The 24,639-nt window shown below is 40.6% G+C and overlaps 1 protein-coding gene across 5 annotated transcripts in view; it reads left to right on the top strand.

Moving 5' to 3' along the window:
• LOC118019443 (protein FAM13C) overlaps positions 1 to 24,639 on the top strand; it is a 152,069-nt gene that overhangs the window by 103,204 nt on the left and 24,226 nt on the right. For 3 of the 5 annotated variants that reach the window (XM_035018645.1, XM_035018636.1, XM_035018629.1), the window contains one exon: positions 2,559 to 2,643. In XM_035018645.1, the coding sequence (XP_034874536.1) occupies positions 2,559 to 2,643 (85 nt within the window). Of the gene's footprint in view, positions 1 to 2,495; positions 2,644 to 24,639 lie in introns of all 5 variants that reach the window. The other 2 variants (XM_035018618.1, XM_035018611.1) reach the window with 1 other exon arrangement.

Genomic DNA, 24,639 nt, shown 5'->3' with positions numbered 1-24,639 from the left:
TCCTTCCTTCCTTCCTTCCTTCCTTCCTTCCTTCCTTCCTTCCTTCCCTTTCTTCCTACCTTGTATTAGTCTGCCAATACTCTATTAGAGCTACCATTAAAAAAAAAAAAGATACTACAGACTAGGTGGCTGAAACAACATTTATTTTCTCAGTTCTGGAGGCTGAAAGCTCATGATCAAGGTGCTGGCAGAGTTAGTTTCTCCTGAAACCTTTCTCCTTGGCTGGCAAACGGCCACTTTCTCACATGGCCTTTCCTCTGTGGATGCATCCCTGGTGTGTCTCTCTCTGTGCTTATAATGACACTAATCATATTGAATTAGGACCCCACCCTGAGACCTCATTTTCCCTTTAAAAGCCCCATCTCCAGATACAGTTACATTGAGGGTTAGGTCTTCAACATATGAATTTGGGGAAGACACAATTCAGTCCATAATGTAACTCTTGGGTATTGTGAATAATATTGCTATGACTATAGATGCACAAATACCTGTTTGCGTCCCTGCTTTGGGGGTATATATGCAATAGCAGAATTACTGGATCATATGGTTGTTCTATTTTTAATTTTTTTGAGGAAATGCCATACTGTTTTCTATAGCAGCTGCACCATTTTACATTCTCATGTCATCATTTCTTAATTTTCAGAATAGTTTGCTCTTTTTTGAAAGGTCACTCTGATCTCTAAGTTCCTCCAGTAGGAAGCTTGTCTGGAATTGTTCTTTTTGTCTCCTGGATGCCTAGAACTCTTCCCAGAAACTTGGTGCCCTTGCTCCTCTGTACCTCCTGTCAGTAACCTCAGGCTCTTACTTCCACACTCAGCTGCTGGGAGAACATCCCAGAAAGGAGGAGGGAGCAGTAAAAAAGTGACCTGATCTCAGGTACATGCCTCATCTGAGCTGTGGGCTCTCAGTCAGCAGCTCCTGAGCACAGAGGAGGTTTGTACCTTCATCTTTGAGCGTGACAGAGGAGGTATCTGGAGCCTGCTTAGCAGTGAACAACTTTGAAAACACTGCTGGGGGCTCATATTTACTCACGTCAACAGCATGGATGAGGGTATGTGTGTAGGAATAGGTACTCTGTGAGGGGAGGGGTTCGGTGTGAAGAGATATTGGAGGTGGGCGCTTATGTGAGGTAAGGTGTGAGGGTATATAGGCGGGGAGGGGTGTGTGTGTGTTCCGAATAGATGTGAGAGTGGGAGTATGAGGGCGTATATATGGTGTGTGTGTGGTGGGGTGTTTCTGTGTGTGTGTGTGTATGTGTGTATGTGCGTAGTAGGGGATAAAAATGGTGAGTGTGAAGGGTAGAAATGAGAGTGTATATGGGGTTATTTGGGGGTTAAATGTATGTGCAAGTAGTGTGAAGGTGTGGGGGTTGGGCACGAGGGTGTGGAAAACAGGAGGTGAAGGTAGGGTAGGGTATAAGGGTAAGCATGGGATGGGAATGGGAGCGTGTGTATGGAGTAGGGTGTGGTGGTTGGGTACGAAGGTGGACGGTGGAGTGTGAGTAGAGTATGTATATACTGGAGGGTCATAGTAGGCACAGGATCAATGGCTCCGCTCCAGGTAGCCACCCCTGCCAGGAGCTCTGTGGGTGGAGGAGCTTCTGAGGCCTGCAGAGCTTTCCTGTTGCAGGGGAGTGGCACCCCGCCAAGGCCTCAGGCACATCTCATTTTCACCTGGTCAGGGGAATTAATTTGCTGGGCATCTGCATCATGGCAGGATACGTGCGTCAGTCTGTATGACTCTGTTCTGATTAAGAACCATGGGAGAAATTTAAAATGAGAAATGAAGGGAGTGGGAAGAGGGTTGTTCTGGGAGCTAAGAAATTCCTTCTCCCTCGGTGGCTGGGCGGGGTCACACTCAGTGACCAAGGCCCTCTCCCTTGCTCCCTGCACTCTGCTTTTGATACAGGCAGCTAGAGCCATCCCATGTGTGAGAAGCAACTTCAGAAGACAGACATGCGTGCACGCATATACCCTCCCAGATACAGATGTAGATCAGGGAGCCCAGAAGCGCCTCCCAGAAGCCAGGCGGCCTCTGCAGCAGTAACTCTTTATGCACTGCGGTCTGCTGCAGTCTTCATGGTTAAGGGATGCTGGCTTTTATGAATGGTAGCCTGGGAGGGGCCTAATGTCACTTGCTCCTGATGTCAGCACAGTGAATGAAACACTTGCAAAGCGTAAAGCCTCAAGCACCCGGGCAGCAGATACCATCTCAGATTGGCTCTCCTGGTGCAGCGTCTCCTCTTGACGAAATCACCAGTCCCATGTGTGACATATAAAGCCATATACGTTAGGATTGCAATGAGGCAGAAACTGAGGCTGCATGTGGAATAATGTGTATCTGATTCTGGCACAATCAGCTCTGCCTGAAGCCGCTGGGGCTGAGATCCTCCCCCTCTGCCAGCCGCTGGAAGAAGGGGTTTTGCAGAGCTGCGGACTCACCGCTGTGTATTAGGCAGTTACTTAGCTAGCCCGATGTTCTGCTTTTGCTGGCAGAATTCCTTGCTGAAGCTCCAAGCCCTGGAAACTGATCTGTGCTCTGCAATTTTGACAAACCAGGAAGAAGCTGCTCAGGTGCATGGACCCAAGGACCCAACCCCAGCGTCGACCCAGAGTGTGCCTGTGGAAGGCGCAGATGCTGCAGGTAAGAGGCACGGCTGGGGACAGGTCTTCACTTGTACTCTGAGGAGAGTTCAGCTTCTTGCTGCTTTCCTAAATGTGGCCTCCTGTGGGAAACCATGCCTGGTGCAACAGAAAAGCTGAGGAGGTGCTTGAGTTGCAGTGGGGGAGCTGAGACGGAGCAGGAGGAATTAAGGTGTGTTCTGATATAGAGCATTCTCTCCAGCTGGGGGCCAAGCATCAGACTTAGGCATAAATAGGTGTCAGGTGAAAAACACTCACCACAACTCCTGGTCCTAATGAATTCCGACTTGGTCTCCTGTGACAAACAAGTGGTGTGCTTATTTTCTATCACTGGTTATAGATAATCTGTACTGTCTTGATACTCATGGTATTTTTGAGGTATTCAGTGATGGGAGAGTTTTAACATTACTACTTGCTTTCTTCTACTACCTGCTTGTAAGATGATTCATCAACATAGGGAAAGTGGAGGTGAGTGGTGTAGCTCATTCTGATCCTATATTGCCTTTTTCTGTCTTTTTTTTTTTCCGCATTAACTTCTGTGTTGAAAAGTCTCAAAATTGGTTCCATTTGTCTGACAGTTTCTCTGGTTTTAACCCCAGGGATGGTAGATTGCCTAGTAAGCAGAAGGCAAATTAATGCTCCCAGGAAGACTTAGTTAGGAAAGAAACACTAATTTATATGAGTAGAAATGAGAGCACAGCTTATCTTTTATAATACAGATGGGCCAGAGGTTTGCAGGCTGGTTTCTGGATGGCTGATAAAAATAGGCTTAGGTGAACTTGCTTCATGAGATGTCCTTTATCTCCAGGAATTGAAGGAAGAGATTAAAAAAGGTAATGTGTTTCCGTGTCATTGTTAACAGCTCATTTAAGACATTCCTACTTAAGACTGATCCATATGGTCTAAGTAGGTAAAACCATAATCTCCAGTGTTTATTAAGTATATTAATTAATAATTAAGTATATTAATAATGGCGGCTAATAGTAGCTACTATTAATAGCTTTATTATTATTGAAGATTTATGTGATCCAGGCACTGTTCTAAGTACTTTCTATATTTTATATTAAATCCTTAAGCTAATCTGTAAAATAATATGCTTCATAGTTGGCTGTCCTTATCTCCTGGTGAGCTCCCCTTGCTCTGCTGGCCATTGTGTTTTGATGAGAGGCAAATAAAAGGGGGCAGGACCCAATGTCAGTCCAGTTAGAGTTTTGAGTCAGATTATTAGATACACTTTTTTTCTTCCACCAACCCCAACAAACAACATATAAAACACATAATGAAGTCTTAAGCCAGATACACATTAATTTTTGAGTTGTCTGATGTTTTGTATAGCTACACAAGTATCTGGAAGAGAGTTATAAAGTATTTCCATGTTGGATATAGATATATCTTTTCTATTTTAAATCATGACTTTTATGTGCATATATGTGTCTTATATTCTCCAAAGGTTAAGAGTAGTTATGCATTTTTCTCATTCTGGATGGACAGGATTTTGAACAAGCTTATTAACACTCCTTGTATAATGGAAATGCATACTGAGTTTATGTAGGAATTGCCCATACCAAAGGAATGATCCATACATTTCATGTTAAGTGTCAAGTGGCAGAAATGAACAGAAGGCTCCTTACAGAGGAGACTTGTTTTGGATGCTGAATTTTCCAAAATGTAGGTGAATTTGAGGTGTCTCGGTGCTCTTTCAAGAGAGTCTATGAAAAAGAGGTTTTCAGTCTGTGCATGTGTGTGTGTGTGTGTGCGTGTGCGTCTCCACACACTAGTCAAGAATATTTCTGGCAAGTTTTCAAAGATGAAATCCATAAAATCTTGATGTTTTTCACCCTTGTAGAGCTTATGAATAAGGAGTCTCATGTAGCCAAAATGACTCCATAAGAGTGAAGAAGCTTCAGCCCCTATATTGGACCTTGTAAAACTTTGACGCATTTCTTCTCTAATTTTCCAATAACCCTTTGACACAATCTGGAAACCACCTGCTAGATGTTTTCAGGGACCTAAAAAGTGTCTTCATTTGGCAGGGATATTGCCAAAGGAGCAGGCATTTGGAATAGGTTTTCAGAGATTAATTTATGGGATCTTGTTCTCATTGGCTTCCAAGATGAGTGTTTATAGGAAGGTCATATTATCTTTTTAAAATTTATTTAATTAATTTTTTTGGTCATATATTTCCTAAACCATATGTCACTCAGAAAGAAGAAATGTTTACTCATCTTAAAGGCTCAGGGACTGTGGAAGGATTTCTGGAGTGATCTTTGACCACCTTGAAACTAATTTTTATGTGTGTAAAAATCCCTGTTGAGAGTGTGATCACATAAGATTAGTACAGAGGGCAATAAGTCTATAAAAGATTTATATAACTTAAAATGTTCTCCTTCCCAAAGTCTAACATCTAGCTCTGAGCCTTACATGTATATATTCAATTAGTAATTTTTGATGTCAGTAATTGGTATAACAAAGACAAAGCCAACAGGTGATTTTTTACAGGACTATCTGGATATAATATGCTACCAATGCACTATTAAAGGCAAACATTTATAAACATAAATTGACCTGACTTAAATAGGTTTCAAGCTTACTTTAGACTCAATTAAGGCACGACAAGTAAAGTATGTAGGCATTTGAAATGATGGCCTCTTGAGATCAAAGTATGGGTTTTAACTTGGATTTATGGATTACAAAGGTCAGTCCTCCCTAGTAAAATATCTGAAATGCATCCCCATTCTGGAAATGCAATTATAAACTGCACTTGCAGCAAAAACACATTTCGTGCCCCCCCTGGAGGAGCACTGGGTTCTGAATATTGTTGGTGAGCCTTTCTGAACATCATAATTGCCAAGAAGCTTTTCACATATGGGGATTCTTAGTCCTCCTCTCTAGACAGTCTGAGGTGGAAGTCCTGTAATCTTCATATTTCATAAACACTCCCAAGTAGTGGGAACCATTATTTAAGTGTCTTGAATTAGGAGAGAGAAGGTCAGGTTCTCTCAGGTCCTCTTTGATTTTGCTTTACCTCCATTTCCTGGATGACATAGACTTATAACTCAGTGTCTGTGACCAGTCAGCTCAGTCCATTTACTTTAGGAGGAGAAAGGTGCTCCAGCACCCAAGTCCTCAGGCTAGAAATATGTGGGATGGAACATGGACAAGGGATAGGGACAGATTTGAGGGACGTAGAGGCCCTTAGAAAAAAGTTATAGACGGACGCCTGGGTGACTCAGTCGTTAAGTGTCTGCCTTCGGCTCAGGTCATGATCCCAGGGTCCTGGGATCGAGCCCCACATCAGGCTCCCTGCTCAGTGGGAAGCCTGCTTTTCCCTCTCCCGCTCCCCCTGCTTGTGTTCCCTCTCTCACTGTGTCTCTCTCTGTCAAATAAATAAATAAAATCTTTTAAAAAAAGAAAAAAGAAAAAAGTTATAGATAGGGAACAAGCTACAAGATAACTTTAAGACTGTACATAGGGTAGGGGCGCCTGGGTGGCTCAGTTGGTTAAGCCACTGCCTTCGGCTCAGGTCATGATCCTGGAGTCCCAGGATCGAGTCCTGCATCAGACTCCCTGCTCAGCAGGGAGTCTGCTTCTCCCTCTGGCCCTCCCCCTTCTCATGCTCTCTCTCTCTCTCATTCTCTCTCTCAAATAAATAAAATCTTAAAAAAAAAAAAAAGACTGTACATAGGGTAACCAGTTGTCACGGTTTGCCCAGGAATGTCTAAGTTTTAACACTGAAAGTCCCACATGCTGGGAGATTCTCAGTCCCAGGCAATCTGTGACAGCTGGTCACCCTACCTGTAGGTTGCAAATTGCATAATTTGAGATGGAAACCTGCTCCACACTTAGGCTTAAAATCCCTCTAACTGCTGAAGCAAATGCTTCCTCTGTTGCATTAGTAAGGATCTATTCTGGTGGTGTTGAATAGAAAATAGAATGAGCATTGTCTTTCAACTGCTTGTCATTTTCAAAGTTTGCAGACAGACTGTTGGTTCCACACGACTGAGCATAGTAACCCCTGTTCTGTCTGAACATGGGTGATTGATGGTATGGAATTTGTAGCAAAAGCTGTCACCAGAGATAACTGAAGACTTATTACTAGAAATAATAAACAACAGCAGTTCTTAATTAATTCTTTTATTGTAAAATTTTGGTTTTCAGCTTTCTATTTGGGTAGGAGCTTTGTTCCTAATGTTGATCATTAGTGGGAACTAATGTAATATATCTATTTATAGGCTGTAATTTTTCCCATAAAGAATTCTGCATAGTGTGTAGGTCTCTTTCTGATGTACGAGTTAGGATGGGGCAGAGTTAAAGAGAACCTGACCTTCTCTCACATTTTAAGACACTGTCGACTTGACCAGATGTTCCCAATTACTTGGGAGGACTTACTAAACTTACAGATAGATGTCTTGGCCTCTCCACCCTAAAATGCAAAATTAAAATGTAGGGATAGGGTCTGGAAATGTCCATGTTTGAAAAACTCCCCCTGGTAATTCTGAGGCGCAGAGAGATTCAGGAACACTTTCTGGAACACAGTGCTCTAGTGTTTCTCTAGGGGGTGCCTTGAAATGTGTTCTTGCTGCAGGTGGAGTTTATAATTAGCTTTCTGGAACATGGGGGCATCTCAAGTGTCCACTAGGTGGATCATTCACCTAACTTGAGGTTTCATCCTGTCTGGCAGTGGCCCCGCACAGTGTTTGAAAGTTTGTAGGACGGGGTCTCCATTACTTCGACCTCGTAAGTGTGCACAATTCCAAATTTAATTTAGAAACTTTGTTCATTATGGGTCTATGTGTATGTATGTTTGTTATTTCTAAATCCGTTCTGAAACTTTTTATATTTGCAGTATGAATGACCTGTTGCTTTAACTAAGAAATGGCTACCACCATGGAAAGTAGTGCTTCATCTTTTTGTCCTAAATTGGTTCCTTTAAAGCAGTGGTTTTCAGCGAGGGTTGATTTTATTTCACATTCACCCACCCCACCCCACCCCCAGCCTTGCGGATATTTGGCAATATCTAGGGCCATGTTTGGTATTACAGCTGGAAGATAAGTGCTACATCTAATGAATTAGAGGCCAGGGATGCTGCTGAACATCCTACAATGCACAGGAACCCCCTGTGTCCACCCCCACTGCCCCAAGAAAGAATTGTCTGGTCCAAGATGTCAATAGTGCCAAGGTTTAGAAACCCTCCTTTAAAAGCCTTTAAATGCATAACATCAGCATTAGCTAATAATGACATTTTCACTTGTGTCAGACATTGTTACCTAGGTTTTCCTATTTTATCTTCACAACCCCATGAGGTAGGTGCCATTATTATCCCCAGATGAAAGATGAAGAAATAAGCTTAGAGAGTTAGTATAACTAGTTGAAGTTCCCACAGCTACTGAGTGGTAGAGGTTGGGAAGAAATGGGAGGAGGGGAAGGGTTTCCCCAGTCAGACTCCATAGTTTAGTGCTTCACACTATGTTATTTGCTATCCAGTCTAAATATTAAGTCCCCATAGTTCTAATATTCTAGAATTTGAAATTAAGCCCATAGCCAATGTATATACTCTCTACTAATGTGTTTTGAAAGTCATGTTTTCTTTATTCACCCCTGACTTTGTTTTGTCAACCTGATGTGACCTAGATTTGTAGTTGATTGACCTGTTAACAACCTCTCCTCTCATAGTCATTTCAGCTCCTATGATCTAAACCATCTCTAGAATCTTTCTTGTGCCTTTCTTGATATGCATTTACCTGACCTTCATAGTGTATTCCAGATGGAGTCAAATAGAATTTTATTTGTAAATATGATACGATTAGGGGAAATGGGCAAAGTGTCCAAGGGCTCCCTCTATTATTTCTTACAACTACATATGAAACTATAATGATCTCAATAAAAAAATGAAAACCTAAAAAATATGGGCATGAGGATGTTTTATTAATTACAAAATATTATGCATGTTGGATTGTTTTCTAAACTCTTCCTAGAGATGCATACTCTTTTCTTGGCTTTTATGTCATTATCACTGTATATCATTAGAGCTCCAAAAATCCCATTCCCTACTAAACTTATAGTTTAGTGCTTATTAAGAGTATATGGATAGTTTTCTCCAGCTGTATTGCCTACTGGCCCACATAGAAGGTCATCTGTCACTATTGAGCCTCCTCATGCTTTGTGAGCTGCTTCTGTGGTTGCTTAGCATTTTATTCTTTAAAAAATTTATCAATATCATCTGCATACTCAGACTCATGACTCTACTTCCTCCTCTATGTCATTTTTGAAATGCAAAATAAGATTAATTCAGTATCCATTTGCAAGGATTAGTACTGATGTGTCCATCAAAAAGATACTAATTCAACTCTGTTCTTTACTGCATATTGTTAAGTGGGTTTTGTAATCCACTGCAAAACATTTAGCTCAGTCATCATTTGGTTTTGTTTTTAAATAACTTCTGATATAAAAACCATGCCATGGACTTCTTGAGAGCCCAAATAAGTTACATTCATTGGCTCTGCCTTGTTTAGAAACATAGTTCTTTGCAGAACTTGATGTGCAGGTTGAGTGATCTTGGACAGGTGATTTGATCTCTCTGTGCATCAGTTTCCTTTTCTTTAAAATGGGAAAAAAAGAATAGTATCTACTTCTTAGGATTATTTGAGACTAATGTAGAATAATACGTATGAGGCACTTAGCACATCCTTCTTAGTAAATGCTCAATAAATGTCAGCTATTATTTTTTAAAAAGCTGGTCATTCTTGCCATAGTCAGAGCTTTTGTTGCCTTTCTTCCAGTTGACAATGCTTACATTTGTCTTTATCTACTGTCGTAATTCTAACTACTTTCAAGGTGTGGAAATGCTATTAGTACTGTTCATTCCCTAGGTCCCCTCTGGACCCTTGCATTTGATTGACATTATACTAATTCCCTTAAGCAAAAGATATTTATAACAGCAATAATCTATAGAGCGGATGGTTGAATAATTACCTCCTTTTAAAGTTGAAACTATATTTGTTACCATAAAATCTATCCTGTGCTAAACCTATGACATAACTTGGCTGAAAATGATCTTTACTGTTAATTTTTCTCTGATGCTCTTATAACCATCTTCATAGTATCTGAAAGAGGGAGCTTCACATTAACCCCTTGTTTTCTTTTTTTAAAAATTATGTTAATTACCATACATTACATCATTACTTTTTGATGCAGTGCTCCATGATTCATTGTTTGTGTATAACACCCAGTGCTCCATGCAGTACATGCCCTCTTTAATACCCATCACTGGAATGGACAAATATAGCTATAAAGCCAATCAGGCCTTAGGTAGGTAACATTCCAGGGTTCCTTTGACTCTCTGACCCCAAACCATCAGGCCCAGAGCCTGGCCTCCAGCCCCAATATCCTTAAGACCTTTGGAATCATCCAGCCTCCAGAACAAACCTGGACCCAGCCTTGGCTATTGCTTCCATCTTCCAACTTCAGCCTTGGGTTTGCCACAAACTGTGGGTCCTGGCTCCGCTCACGTTTGACATCTCCTGATGTACTGACCCTGGTCATATTTGCTGAGTTGGCTTTTGCCTTCCAGACAAGGTTTTCACTTCTGGACAGCACTTGCCTATTTATGCCATTATTTATTTATTTATTATTATTATTATGTTATGTTAATCACCATACAGTACATCATTAGTTTTTGATATAGTGTTCCATGATTCATTATTTGCGTATAACATCCAGTGCTCCATTCAGTACATGCCCTTTTTAATACCCATCATCAGGCTAACCCATCCCCCCACCCCCCTCCCCTCTAGAACCCTCAGTTTGTTTCTCAGAGTCCATAGTCTCTCATGGTTCATCTCCCCCTCTGATTTCACCCCCCTTCATTTTTCCCTTCCTGCTATTGTCTTCTTCTTCTTCTTTTTTTTTTTTTTTTTTAACATATAATGTATTACTTGTTTCAGAGGTACAGGTCTGTGATTCAACAGTCTTACACAATTCACAACACTCACCATAGCACATACCCTCCCCAATGTCTATCACACAGCCACCCATGCCTCCCACCCCCCACCACTCCAGCAACCCTCAGTTTGTTTCCTGAGATTAAGAATTCCTCATATCAGTGAGGTCATATGATACATGTCTTTCTCTGATTGACTTATTTTGCTCAGCATAATACCCTCCAGTTCCATCCACATCGTTGCAAATGACATGATTTCATTCCTTTTGATGGCTGCATAATTGTCCATTGTATATATATACCACTTCTTTATGCATTCATCTGTCAAAGGACATCTTGGCTCTTTCACAGTTTGGCTATTGTGGACACTACTGTTATAAACATCGGGTGCACATACCCCTTTGGATCCCTACATTTGTATCTTTGGGGTAAATACTTAGTAGTACAATTGCTAGGTCATAGGGTAGCTCTATTTTCAACTTTTTGAGGAACCTCCATACTGTTTTCCAGAGTGGCTGCACCAGCTTGCATTCCCACCAACAGTGTAGGAGGGTTCCCCTTTCCCTGCATCCCCGCCAACATCTGTCATTTCCTGACTTGTTAATTTTAGCCATTCTGACTGGTGTGAGGTGGTATCTCATTGAGGTTTTGATTTGGATTTCCCTGATGCCGAGTGATGTTGAGCATTTTTCATGTGTCTGTTGGCCATTTAGATGTCTTCTGTGGAAAAATGTCTGTTCATGTCTTCTGCCCATTTCTTGATTGGATTCTTTGTTCTTTGGGTGTTGAGTTTGATAAGTTCTTTATAGATTTTGGATACTAGCCCTTTATCTGATATGTCATTTGCAAATATCTTCTCCCATTCTGTCGGTTGTCTTTTGGTTTTGTTGACTGTGTCCTTTGCTGTGCAAAAGCTTTTTATCTTGATGAAGTCCCAATAGTTCATTTTTGCCCTTGCTTCCCTTGCCTTTGGTGATGTTTCTAGGAAGAAGTTGCTGTGGCTGAGGTCGAAGAGGTTGCTGCCTGTGTTCTCCTCTAGGATTTTGAAGGACTCCTATCTCACATTGAGGTCTTTCAACCATTTGGAGTCTATTTTTGTGTGTGGTGTAAGGAAATGGTCCAGTTTTATTCTTCTGCATGTGGCTGTCCAATTTTCCCAACACCGTTTGTTGAAGAGACTTTTTTCCATTGGACATTCTTTCCTGCTTTGTTGAAGATTAGTTGACCAAAGAATTGAGGGTCAATTTCTGGGCTGTCTATTCTGTTCCATTGATCTGTGTGTCTGTTTTTGTGCCAGTCCCATACTGTCTTGATGATGACAGCTTTGTAATAGAGCTGGAAGTCCGGAATTGTGATGCCACCAGCTTTGCATTCCTTTTTCAACATTCCTCTGGCTATGCGGGGTCTTTTCTGGTTCCATACAAATTTTAGGATTATTTGTTCCATTTCTTTGAAAAAAGTTGATGGTATTTTGGTAGGGATTGCATTTAATGTGTAGATTGCTCTAGGTAGCATTGACATCTTCATGATATTTGTTCTTCCAATCCATGAGCATGGAACGTTTTTCCATTTCTTTGTGTCTTCCTCAATTTCTTTCATGAGTATTTTATAGCTTTCTGAGTACAGATTCTTTACCTCTTTGGTTAGATTTATTCGTAGGTATCTTACGGTTTTTGGGTGCAATTGTAAATGGGATCGACTCCTTAATTTCTCTTTCTTCTGTCTTGTTGTTGGTGTATAGGAATGCCACTGATTTCTGTACATTGATTTTATATCCTGCCACTTTACTGAATTCCTGTATGAGTTCTATCAGTTTTGGGGTGGAGTCTTTTGGGTTTTCCACATAAAGTATCATATCATCTGCAAAGAGTGAGAGTTTGACTTCTTCTTTGCTGATTCGGATGCCTTTGATTTCTTTTTGTTGTCTGATTGCTGTGGCTAGGACTTCCAATACTATGTTGAATAGCAGTGGTGATAGTGGACATCCCTGCCGCGTTCCTGACCTGAGGGCAAAGGTTCTCAGTTTTTCCCCATTGAGAATGATATTCGCGTGGGTTTATCATAGATGGCTTTTATGATCTTGAGGTATGTACCCTCTATGCCTATACTCTGAAGAGTTTTGATCAAGAAAGGATGCTGTACTTTGTCAAATGCTTTTTCTGCATCTATTGAGAGGATCATATGGTTCTTGTTCTTTCTTTTATTAATGTATTGTATCACATTGATTGATTTGTGGATGTTGAACCAACCTTGCAGCCCAGGGATAAATCCCACTTGGTTGTGGTGAATAATCCTTTTAATGTACTGTTGGATCCTATTGGCTAGTATTTTGGTGAGAATTTTTGCATCCATGTTCATCAAGGATATTGGTCTGTAATTCTCCTTTTTGATGGGGTCTTTGTCTGGTTTTGGGATCAAGGTAAGGGTGGCCTCATAAAATGAGTTTGGAAGATTTCCTTCCATTTCTATTTTTTGGAGAAGTTTCAGAAGAATAGGTATTAGTTCTTCTTTAAATGTTTGGTAGAATTCCCCTGGGAAACCATCTGGCCCTGTGCTCTTGTTTGTTGGGAGATTTTTGATGACTGCTTCAATTTCCTTAGTGGTTATAGGTCTGTTCAGGTTTTCTATTTCTTCCTGGTTCAGTTTTGGTAGTTGGTACATCTCTAGGAATGCATCCATTTCTTCCAGGTTATCTAATTTACTAGCATAGAGTTGCTCATATTATGTTCTTATAATTGTTTGTATTTCTTTGGTGTTGGTTGTGATCTCTCCTCTTTCATTCATGATTTTATTTATTTGGGTCCTTTCTCTTTTCTTTTTGATAAGTCTGGCCAGGGGTTTATCATTCTTGTTAATTCTTTCAAAGAACCAGCTCCTAGTTTCGTTGATCTGTTCTACTGTTCTTTTGGTTTCTATTTCATTGATTTCTGCTCTGATCTTTATTATTTCTCTTCTCCTGCTGGGTTTAGGCTTCATTTGCTGTTCTTTCTGCAGCTCCTTTAGGTGTAGGGTTAGGTTGTGTAATTGAGATCTTTCTTATTTCTTGAGAAAGGCTTGTATTGCTATATACTTTCCTCTTAGGACTGCCTTTGCTGCATCCCAAAGATTTTGAACAGCTGTGTTTTCATTTTCATTGGTTTCCATGAATTTTTTAAATTCTTCTTTAATTTCCTGGTTGACCCATTCATTCTTTAGTAGGATGCTCTTTAGCCTCCACGTATTTGAGTTCTTTCTGACTTTCCTCTTGTGATTGAGTTCTAGTTTCAAAGCATTGTGTTCTGAAAATAGGCAGGGAATGATCCCAATCTATTGGTACTGGTTAAGACCTGATTTGTGACCTAGGATATGATCTATTCTGGAGAATGTTCCATGGGCACTAGAGAAGAATGTGTATTCCGTTGCTTTGGGATGGAATGTTCTGAATATATCTGTGAAGTCTATTTGGTCCACTGTGTCATTTAAAGTCTTTATTTCCTTGTTGATCTTTTGCTTAGATGATCCATCCATTTCAGTGAGGGGGGTTGTTAAAGTCCCCCACTATTATTGTATTGTTGTTGATGTGTTTTTTTTTCTTTTGTTATTAATTGCCTTATATAATTGGCTGCTCCCATGTTAGGTGCATAGATATTTACAATTGTTAGATCTTCTTGTTGGATAGACCCTTTAAGTAGGATATAGTGTCTTTCCTCATCTCTTATTATAGTCTTTGGTTTAAAATCTAATTTGTCTGATATAAGAATTGCCACCCCAGCTTTCTTTTGGTGTCCGTTAGCTTGGTAAATGGTTTTCCACCCCCTCACTTTCAATCTGGGGGTGTCTTTGGGTCTAAAATGAGTCTCTTGCAGACAGTATATCGATGGGTCTTGTTTTTTAATCCAATCTGATAGCCTGTGTCTTTTGATTGGGGCATTTAGCCCATTTATATTCAGGGTAACTATTGAAAGATATGAATTTAGTGCCACTGTATTGCCTGTAAGGTGACTGTTACCGTATATTGTCTGTGTTCCTTTTTGTCTATGTTACTTTTAGTCTCTCTCTTTGCTTAGAGGATCCCTTTCAATATTTCTTGTAGGGCTGGTTTTGTGTTTGCAAATTCCTTTAGTTTTTGTTTGTCCTGGAAGCTTTTTATCTCTCTTTCTATTTTCAATGACAGTCTAGCTGGATATAGTATTCTTGGCTGCATATTTTTCTCATTTAGTGTTCTGAATAGATCATGCTAGTCCTTTCTGGCCTGACAGGTCTCTGTGGATAGGTCTGTTGCCAAATCTAATGTTTCTACCATTGTAGTTTACAGATCTCTTCTCCCAAGCTGCTTTCAGGATTTTCTCTTTGTCTGTGAGACTTGTAAGTTTTACTATTAGATGTCAGGGTGTTGACCTATTTTTATTGATTTTGAGGGGCATTCTCTGTGCCTCCTGGATTGTGATGCCTGTTTCCTTCCCCAAATTAGGGAAGTTCTCTGCTATAATTTGCTCCAATATACCTTCTGCCCCCCTCTCTCTTTCTTCTTCTTCTGGGATCCCAATTATTCTAATATTATTTCATCTTATGGTATCACTTATCTTTCGAATTCTGCCCTCATGATCCAGTAGTTGTTTATCTCTCTTTTTCTCAGCTTCTTTATTCTTCATCATTTGATCTTCTGTATCACTGATTCTCTCTTCTGCCTCATTAATCCTAGCAGTTAGAGCCTCCATTTTTTATTGTACCTCATTAATAGGCTTTTTGATTTTGACTTGGTTAGATTTTAGTTCTTTTATTTCTCCAGAAAGTGTTTCTCTAATAACTTCCATGCTTTTTTCAAGCCCAGCTAGTATCTTTAACATCGTCATTCTGCAGTCTAGTTCTGACATCTTACTAATGTGTGTACTGATTAGGTCCCTGGCAGTCGGTACTGCTTCTTATTCTTTTTTTGAGGTGATTTTTTCCATCTTGCCTTTTTGTCCAGAGGAGAATAGATGAATGAGAGAACAAAATGCTAACAGGTTAACAACAACCCCAGAAAAATATACACTAAACTAATCAGAAGAGACCTGAAACCAGGGGAAAAGGAAGGGAAAGAAAGAAAAAAGAAAAAAAAAAGAAAAAGAAAAAGATAAAAACAAAGAAACAAACAAACAAAAAACAGAATAAGATCAAATATGATCAGGCTGGTTCATAGATCAGTGCCACACACTAGATTTTGGGTGTATTTTGGTCTGTTAGAAGAAAGTGCCTCCCAAAATTTTAAAGAAAGAAAAACTTATATATGTACAAAAATAAGGATAAATATGATGAAGGGATGGAATATGACTGTAAGGATGAAAATTATAAAAGATTTTATAAAAAGAATTGATAAGAAGTTGGTTGAAAAAAGAAAGAAGAGGATTTAAAAAAAAAAAAAGGAGAGAATGTGATCAGGCCGGAGACTAGAACAAAGTCATACACTAGAGATTTAGGGTATATTTTGGTCTGTTAGACGAAACTGTATCCTAGAATTTAAAGAGAGAGCAACATATATATATATACACATACATATATATATATATATATATATATATATATATATATATATACACATACACATACATATATATATATATACACACATATGTATACCAAAAATAAGGTTAACTACAATGAAGGGATAGAATATGACTCTAAAAATGAAAAATAAAGAAGATTTTTTAAAAAAGGGATTGAAAAGATGTTGGTTGAAAAAGGGAAAAAGAAAAATTTAAAAAAAAGTAAAAAAAAATTAACTTTGAAAAACTAAAGAATCTTGGGAAAAAAGCCATGAATTCTATGTGCAGTATTCCCCTAGCTCTGGAGTTCTGCCGTTCTCATTGATCGGTACCTTGGTCTTGGCTGGCTGTTCTTGCGGATCTTCTGGGGGAGGGACCTGTTGCTGTGGTTCCCAAATGTCTTTGCCGGAGGCGGAATTGCCCTGCCCTTGCCCGTCTGGGCTAAGTAATCAGCTCGGGTTTGTTCTCGGGAGCTTTTGTTCCCTGCAAGCTTTCCCTTCGGCTTTGGAGGATGAGAGTGAAAGTGGCGGCCTCCCAATCTCCACCCGAGGAGCCGAGAACTCGGGGTCCGCTCCTCGGTGAGCCCCCAGAGTAAAGCAGTCAGTCACTACCGTCTCCCTGGTCTCCAGCCGCACTCCGTGCTCACCCGGCCTGTGACCGAGCGTTTCTATCTCTGGCACCCGACCCTGGGTGGAGTCTCCAAACCCAGCAGATCCCTGCGGTGCGCTCCCACACCACTCCTCCCGTGGGAGGAAGGGGAGTCTCCCCGGATCTGCCGCTTGTTAGGTCCCTGCTGGAGGAGCAGTGGCCTGAATGTGCCATGGATCACGGTTTATGGCAACCCCAGCTGAGAGCCTGCACCTCGGCTCTGTCTCTGCAGCTGGCTTCCCCGCTCCAATCGTGGGAGCTCTGCCACACTCAGGCACCCCCGGTCTTCCTGTGACCCTGAGGGTCCTGAGACCACACTGTCCCATGAGGGCTCCACCCCACGCTTAGCCACTGGAGTGACGTCCCTCAGCGGAGCCGACTTCTAAAAGTTCCGATTTTGTGCTCTGCGGTGCTATCACTTGCCAGAAGCAGCCAACGGAGGCCCCCTCCCCTGCCACCTATCCTCCCGAATATCACCTCGGATTCACTTCTCCGCTCGTCCTACCTTCCAGAAAATGGTCGCTTTTCTGTTCAGAGAGTTGCTGCTATTCTTTTCTTTGATCTTCTGTTGAGTTCATAGGTGTTCAGAATGGTTTGATCCCTATCTAGCTGAATTCCTGGGACCAGATGAAATTTAGGTCTTCTACTCCTCTGCCATCTTGCTCCTCCTGAACCCCTTGTTTTCTAAGGAAAGTATTTTTTTAACGATTTCAAAATTCATAGATGACAGTATATTCTCTGAGGTTGTTTATATAACTAATTTATAGGGAAAGAAAAAAACAGTCCTATAGCCTAAAATGCCAGGTGATTTTTTTTTTTTAAAGATTTTATTTATTTATTTGACAGAGAGAGATGCAGTGAGAGAGGGAACACAAGCAGGGGGAGTGGGAGAGGGAGAAGCAGGCTTCCCGCGGAGCAGGGAACCTGATGTGGGGCTCCATCCCAGGACCCTGGGATCATGACCTGAGCCGAAGGCAGACGCTTAATGACTGAGCCACCCAGGTGCCCCGCCAGGTCATTATTTTTTAAAAGATTTTTAAATTTAGTTTCTACGTCAGGCCAAGCACTGTGGTTATAAGTTATCCCATTTGTCCTTGCTACAACTCTTTACAAAAGAGGATTCTGAGTTAGAAGAGGCTTGCCTGGCCAAGGACATAACAATTGTGAGCAAGTGGCATCTCAGACCAAATCTGGGGCTCTAACTCAAGAGTCCAGGCTTTTCACTGGTAGGTTGTTAGTCATTTTTTTAAAATTAATTGATTTTATTTTTAAGAAGTTTTAGGTTTATAGAAAATTGAGCAGACAGTACAGAGTTTTCATATACCCTTTTCCCCTTGCACACAGTTTCCCATATATTATGGTCATTTTAAAACCTTTCTGGTTATTCCTTCTTCCATGCTTATGACAAGTACAGTGTGGAAGTGACCAATGGCATGCCCAGACGCTTGGTGTCTGACACTCTTCTGGATGCCTCCATCCTACCACCATTCCTAAGCCCAGGGTGAATTAGTCTCCACTGTCTCTTCCAGTTCCCTGAGGATCACACTTTTCTGTGGCTCTGTCTTTGTGGAGCTCTGGGACCAATTTCTTTGACTAATTTTTTCTAACTGACATTGGATGTGCCTAGTAAGCATACAGCCCCCCATTGAAGATTAGAATTTCCTTCAGTAGTCTTCCCATTTGCTTTGTATATTCAATTTTCCTTCTTCTTTGCAAAGTACATCTGCTTATAAATGAAAATGCTTTAAAAAATATCTTGTTACCTTAATAGCATATTTTTATCAGCTGTATCACTGAGGTGTCAATTGTGCAGGAATTAACTAGAAGATCTGGAGAGCTGTTTAGGCTGAAAAATAATCAGAGCACAGCATCCAGCTTTCTCTGTATATCAGGAGAGTGCTTCCAAATCTTAGACACTATCATGGATGACAGTTGCTCTTTCCCTGGTCCCACAGCTCAAGCAGAGCTCTGTAATCTGAGCATTTGGCTCCACTTTTATGACACAGGGAGGGGAAAAAATTGTTCATTGGCCTTGGCTATTTCCCTTGGTTATTTCTCAACTGTTCTTTGGGAGTATGCATATAGGCAAAGGGATAAGCCTTGAATAATCAGAGAATAACTTGCAAAGATTCATTTAATCACCTGGTAGATTTGTCTAGAAAATTGTTTCTTCTTTCCTCCCCAAATTGGACATTTGGTTTGGTGCTGTATAGAAAATATGGTGCCTCCAAAAATATGAATTATTCTTGCATCAGATGTTCTGTTCCAAAACAATGCAAAGCATGGATTTCTTCCCTTTTTCATTATGACAGGATCGGAGATCTCTCATCTGTCTTCAGTGTAGGTCATGTTACCGTAGCCCACAGTACAGTTCTCATTTAAGGTAGAAGTCACTAACGTCTGAAGACCTCAGTCTTTCATGGGCTAGAAGTTGATGTCTGCTGCATGTTTCCTCAGTGCAAACTCCATCTTTGTCCCTTGCCTCTCCTTCCTTCTCACCCATCCCCACCACCATAGTCTCTCTTTGTTTTTATACTTGTTCTTCCCCCACAGCTTTCTGGCTGCTTCTCTTTCTCACCCACGACCTTGCCACTTTATCTTCCTTTGTCTCCATTCATTCTAGTTGTCTTTACTGCCTCTGTTCTTTTACCTTGGGACTTTACTTTGCTAAGCTATTTATGGCATGAAATTAAAATATATGTAAGATATTTAATTTTGTCTAGGCACTTATGAAAATTTGGGTGAGTTCAAACTGTTTACTCTTCCCAAAATGATACTAACATGCTAGTATAATAGTATATAGTATGAACAACATGTTAGCCAAATGACAATGTGATTTTCCTTTGGTTAGGCCTCTGTTGATACTGCTTTTTTTTTTTTTTTTTAAACTAGGGGTCATTTATTCCTTATTCTTACCATTGAGACTATAAAAATACTAAAAAAAATCTTTAAAAGTTTATTATGAAACTGCTTATAAGTTATGATTGGACTTATAAGATAGTCAGTGTCAATATACCCTAAAGATTTATGTATTTAGGCATTTCTATGATTTGAATGTTATGTTTACTTGGTAAAAGTGTTGCATGTTAGGTATAATTGCAATGATGCAAGAAAAAAATATTCTGAAATTGTCCTCTTACAGTTTTCTAGGGAACAAGAGGGAGGGATTAAATTTAAGAACTACTCACAGTGGCATCTGGCTGACTCAGTTGGTACATCATGTGATTCTTGATCTTGGGGTTGTGAATCCAAGCCCCATATTGGGTGTAGAGCTTACTTAAAAAATGTACTTAATTATTCTTACAGTAATCTTGCAGTAAATAAAAATTCACACATACACACATAAAAGAACTACTCACAAACCTAAAACCTGGATCTGTATTTACCGATGGAGATATAATTAGAAGATTGTAATAAAAAAGTGCAGAGGCAAGAAATAAGTTTAGATCTGAGTTGAGTGAGGCTTCTTGACCCATGTAGTTTTCTGGGTTTTAGAAAGAATTTGGGGATTTTTCAATGCTCAGCTAGCCCAGTGCCCTAATATATTAGCCATTCATTTTAATTGAAATCAATATATTGACTCCTTCAAAATGAAAATGAGGCTCACAGCTCTGCCTCCCATTGTAGAAGGCAGATTTGGGGAGGTGCATGCTGAGATGAAACTCAGTTGGACTCTGTGTCCTGAGCTCCACATAACCAGGCCTACGGGCCTACAGGGCACCTCCATTGCATGACCAAAAGTGCCCCTTAACTCAGTGTATCCAGAATTGACTTCGTCTTTCTCTACCCAGCCAACTCCTCTCCTGAGTTCCCTAACTAGGTAAAAGCACCATAAATACAAAAAAACAACAACTAACATTGGTGGATTATTATGTCCCCTCCCCAGGGCACTGTCCTAAGCACTTGAGATTCCTTGTCTTCTTTTAATCCTCTGAACAATTTATGAGATAGATAATGTTGTCATCCTACCCTAAAACAGGGTTTTGGCATGCACTAGATGGTTAATAGACATTTGTTGAATGAATGAATTCCCATTATATAGATGGGAAAACTGAGAATGTAAAAGATCGAACCATCTGTCCCAGGTCACACATATGACAAAATTGGGACTTGAATCTAGGTGTTTCTGAGCCTATATCCTGTGCTTTTTTTTTTTTTAAGATTTATTTATTTATTTGAAAGAGAGAGAGACAGGGAGAGTAAGCAGAGGGAGGGGCAGAGGGAGAGGGAGAGAGAATCTCAAACAGACTCCCCATTGAGAGCACAGTCCCACCTGGGGCTTGATCTCCTGACCCTGAGAGATCATGACCTGGGCCGAAACCAAGAGTTGGATGCTTAACTGACTGGGCCACCCAGGTGCTCCTATATCCTGTACCTTTTTACATGATGGCAAGGTGGCTCTTGGACCTGCAGACTGTCTGCCTGCTTTCACAGTGACAAATTTCCCACCCCTCTAGATCCCAGATGTTTCTGGTGGCTGTCCACAGAAGCTGGCACTACTTGTGTGGACTTGGAGTACCAACCACACCCCACTCAGTAATGTGGCCAGTTACATCAACCCGGAATCCCTCTTCATCTGTCCTCACTCTTACCCCACCCATTCTAACCTTGGAGATACTGCTTCTCCCCTCTTGGTAGTCTCCAAGCAAGCAAGCTCACCTGTCTCCCCAAATTTAGTTACAAAGATGACTTCAGTCTTACCCATGTTCTCTCTTTTGTGACTCCATAGCTAACCCCTTTGTACCTTCAGGTGCTCAAATTCAGCATACCTAAAACTGAACCCATTGTGTATCCATCAGATGTTTTGGGGTTGTTTCTAGTTTTTGTTTTGCTGACCCTCTTTGGGTGAGGCAGGATGAAAACTCAGATGCTTGTGCCTTGTTAGAGTGATGGACATACTTGTGGCTCATCTAGCTTTTAAAACCAACAAAGGCTGATATTTGGCATTTGGAATGTACCTGAATGCTACCTATAAAAGCTCACCATGAAGGGCAAACCCGAGAATGCAAATCAACAAATCCACGAGAGTATGGCTAATTCATTACTCAATTAGATTTCAGCAGTAGATCTCAAGTGGTTGCAGATAGAGATTTGACTTTTGAATCACTTTATTTTAGTATATGTGCTGCCGAAGCGAGCACTTGAATCACTTTAAAAATTCACATTAGATATATTTTTAAATTTGACTTGAATATTCAACAGCTGTAATACAGCATCTGTTTCTACCTGGGGTTGCAGCAAGATCAGAAGTGGTCTCTTGGCCTTCACACACTGATGATAATTATTTCTCTTCTCTGTTCCCTACTGTTCAGGAGTAGGCCGCCAGAAATACTCTTTGGCTTGTAGGGTCAGAGATGTGGAGTCTTTTATCATGGGCACTGGTCAAACCTTCCCTGGTGCTAACATAGTTTATATCTCCTTCCATACTGAATTTAAAATGGAGATCTTATTACTATCAGCCTCATGTAGTTGTTATGAAGATTAAATACATGCAAAAACTCTTACAAGTTGAGGACATAGTGAGTCACTCCAGAAATATTACATATGATTATTCTTATTTATAAATAAGAACTGGTAGGAGGGACAATATGTTGAAGGGTATATTGGTTCTCATTTCCCGTATTAACCCCATAGGGACTCTGTGTAGTTGGTGTTCAATAGGAGAGCATAATATTTAATTCCTTATTCTGATGATGATAATTATTAAAATGATGGTTCTCATAGTTACTGTATGTAGCAGCTTCTATGCCTTATCGCAATGTTTCACCAATACGCTAGACAAAGGTGCATGGGCAAACATTGTTAGTTTTAGTAGGAATTAAAATAATAATGTGTGTCAGTAAAAAAAAAAGTAACACATCAAATTCATTATTTCTTAGCCATCATAACCTAAGATGAAGCTGAAATGAAAAAACTACAGGTTGAAATTTATCTATGTAAAATACATGGTAAATATATTAATTTATATAAAATATGTACTCTTCTGCTCTATCTATATACAGATATAGATCTTTTTTGACTTATAATGGGGTTACATCCAGATAACCCACTGTAAGTTGAAAATATTATAAGTCCAAAATGCATTGAATCCACCTAGCTAGCCTACTAATCATCCTAGCTTAGCCTAGCCTACCTCAAAGGTGCTCAGAACACTTACATGAACCTACAGTTGGGCAAAATTACCTAACACAAAGCCTATTTTATAATAAAATGTTGGATATCTCATGTAACTTATTGAACACTGTACTGAAAGGAGAACAGAACGGCTGTATGGAGAATGGCTTTAGTGTGTCGGTGGTTTACCCTTGTGGCTGCGTGGCTGACTGGGAGCAGTGGCTCGCTGCCCCTGCCCAGCGTCACAAGAGAGCACTGTGCCCTGTGCCCTGTGGACGCTCTTCTTACCTCCACCTCAGCCAGATGGCTAAGAGCCCTAGTGCCTCCACTTTGGCTTTATAAAACAGCACCAAGAGACTCTGCTAGTTTTGACCCTAGGCCCCAGCTGAGCTGAAGAGCTGAAGGCCTCAGACCTTTCCCATTTCAACCAAAACACACGGGTCCCAGGTGCTTGCTAGAGATTCTTTTCTTCCCCATCATTATTACCAAAAGACAGGTAATATGAATACAATGCATTTCTTCTTGGGGCCTAGTGATTTAAGAAAAGGATTTGGTAAGGAAACTGTATACCTCCTGGTGGGTTTTGAAAGTGATTGTTAGCACATGTTGTGATTTATTGATTAGTAACTCTTACTCCTGTTACTCCTTAGGGCTCCTGCCAAACCGTGTTTTCTGGGTAAATTATTCTTAGCAAGGGTGTGGCCTGTGGCGAGTTGTCAGACACAGCAGTGCTCCTTGCTTGCAGGCCTCGCCCCGCCTCTTCCCCAGGCCTCATCTGCATTTCTGACCAGCCTCCGCCACTGATAGAATGCTGTCCATGAACTTCAGAGGCACAATAGGAGGCATTATCGCGGCTCCCAGCCTGCGACTCAACAGCGAAGAAGCCATTTGAAAACACACAAGGGGTCAGACCTTTGATGTTACACAAAGCAAATTGCATTTCAAGCTCTGGGGAACATGAGCCATTTTAAACCTGATTAAGAGTCATCCGGTACCAAATTTTGATAAATGTTTATTTTGGAAAAGTGGATTGCAGGGTTTTCAGGGTATTCACCCAGAAAACATTTGTTTTTTTCTTTATTTGGGGTAGGAGTACGAAAAAGCCTTGAGTTGTCCTGAGTATTTGCTGGGCAAAATTGAGGAGTTTTGGCTGCTGCTTGAATAGCTGTCTAGAGCCCCATGATGTAGAGATTCTCATCCTGGCCACTCTGACTCCATGTCCTGATGTTCCTCACTTCCCTGCTCTCGCCTCCATAGCACAGGTGTGCTCACCTTCTGGACTGACCCTGGGGTAGGAAGGTAATGAGCTCATTTAGAGGGGGAATGATCAGAGAATTCAGGCACAGACCTAGCATCCTAGCTGGGGAAAGGGTTTGGAGCAGGTTTTGTTCTTGGTTTGCTTTGTTTTGTTTTGTTTTGTTTTATTTTGTTTTATTTTGTCTTGTTTTGTCAAAAATAAAATGCTACATAAAATTTTGAAAAATAAACAGAATCATTCCTAGTGAAGAAGCAGCCAAAACTCCTCAGTTTTGCCCAGCAAATACTCAGGACAACTCAAGGCTTTTTCTTCCACGTGTTGTACTTTCTAAGTAGCTTCTTTGATCTTTTGGTACATTTATTTGGACACAAAAATGTATGCTTTTTACGTAAAATGGAATCATTACTGTTTTGAAATCTGTGGTTTTCATTTAGTATATTCTGAACATCATTCCATGTTGATAAGCAGAGTTCTCCATCATTTTTAATCGCTGCTGAACGATTTTCTCTCCATGGCCTCCTCTCCCTACCTCCC

The sequence above is a fragment of the Mirounga leonina genome, unplaced genomic scaffold, assembly GCF_011800145.1.
Source record: "Mirounga leonina isolate KUSES-001 unplaced genomic scaffold, KU_Mleo_1.0 Mir_108, whole genome shotgun sequence".
NCBI lineage: Eukaryota > Metazoa > Chordata > Mammalia > Carnivora > Phocidae > Mirounga > Mirounga leonina.
The sequence above is the reverse complement of the archived record's forward strand: the minus strand, read 5'-3'. Positions and strand labels throughout refer to the sequence as shown.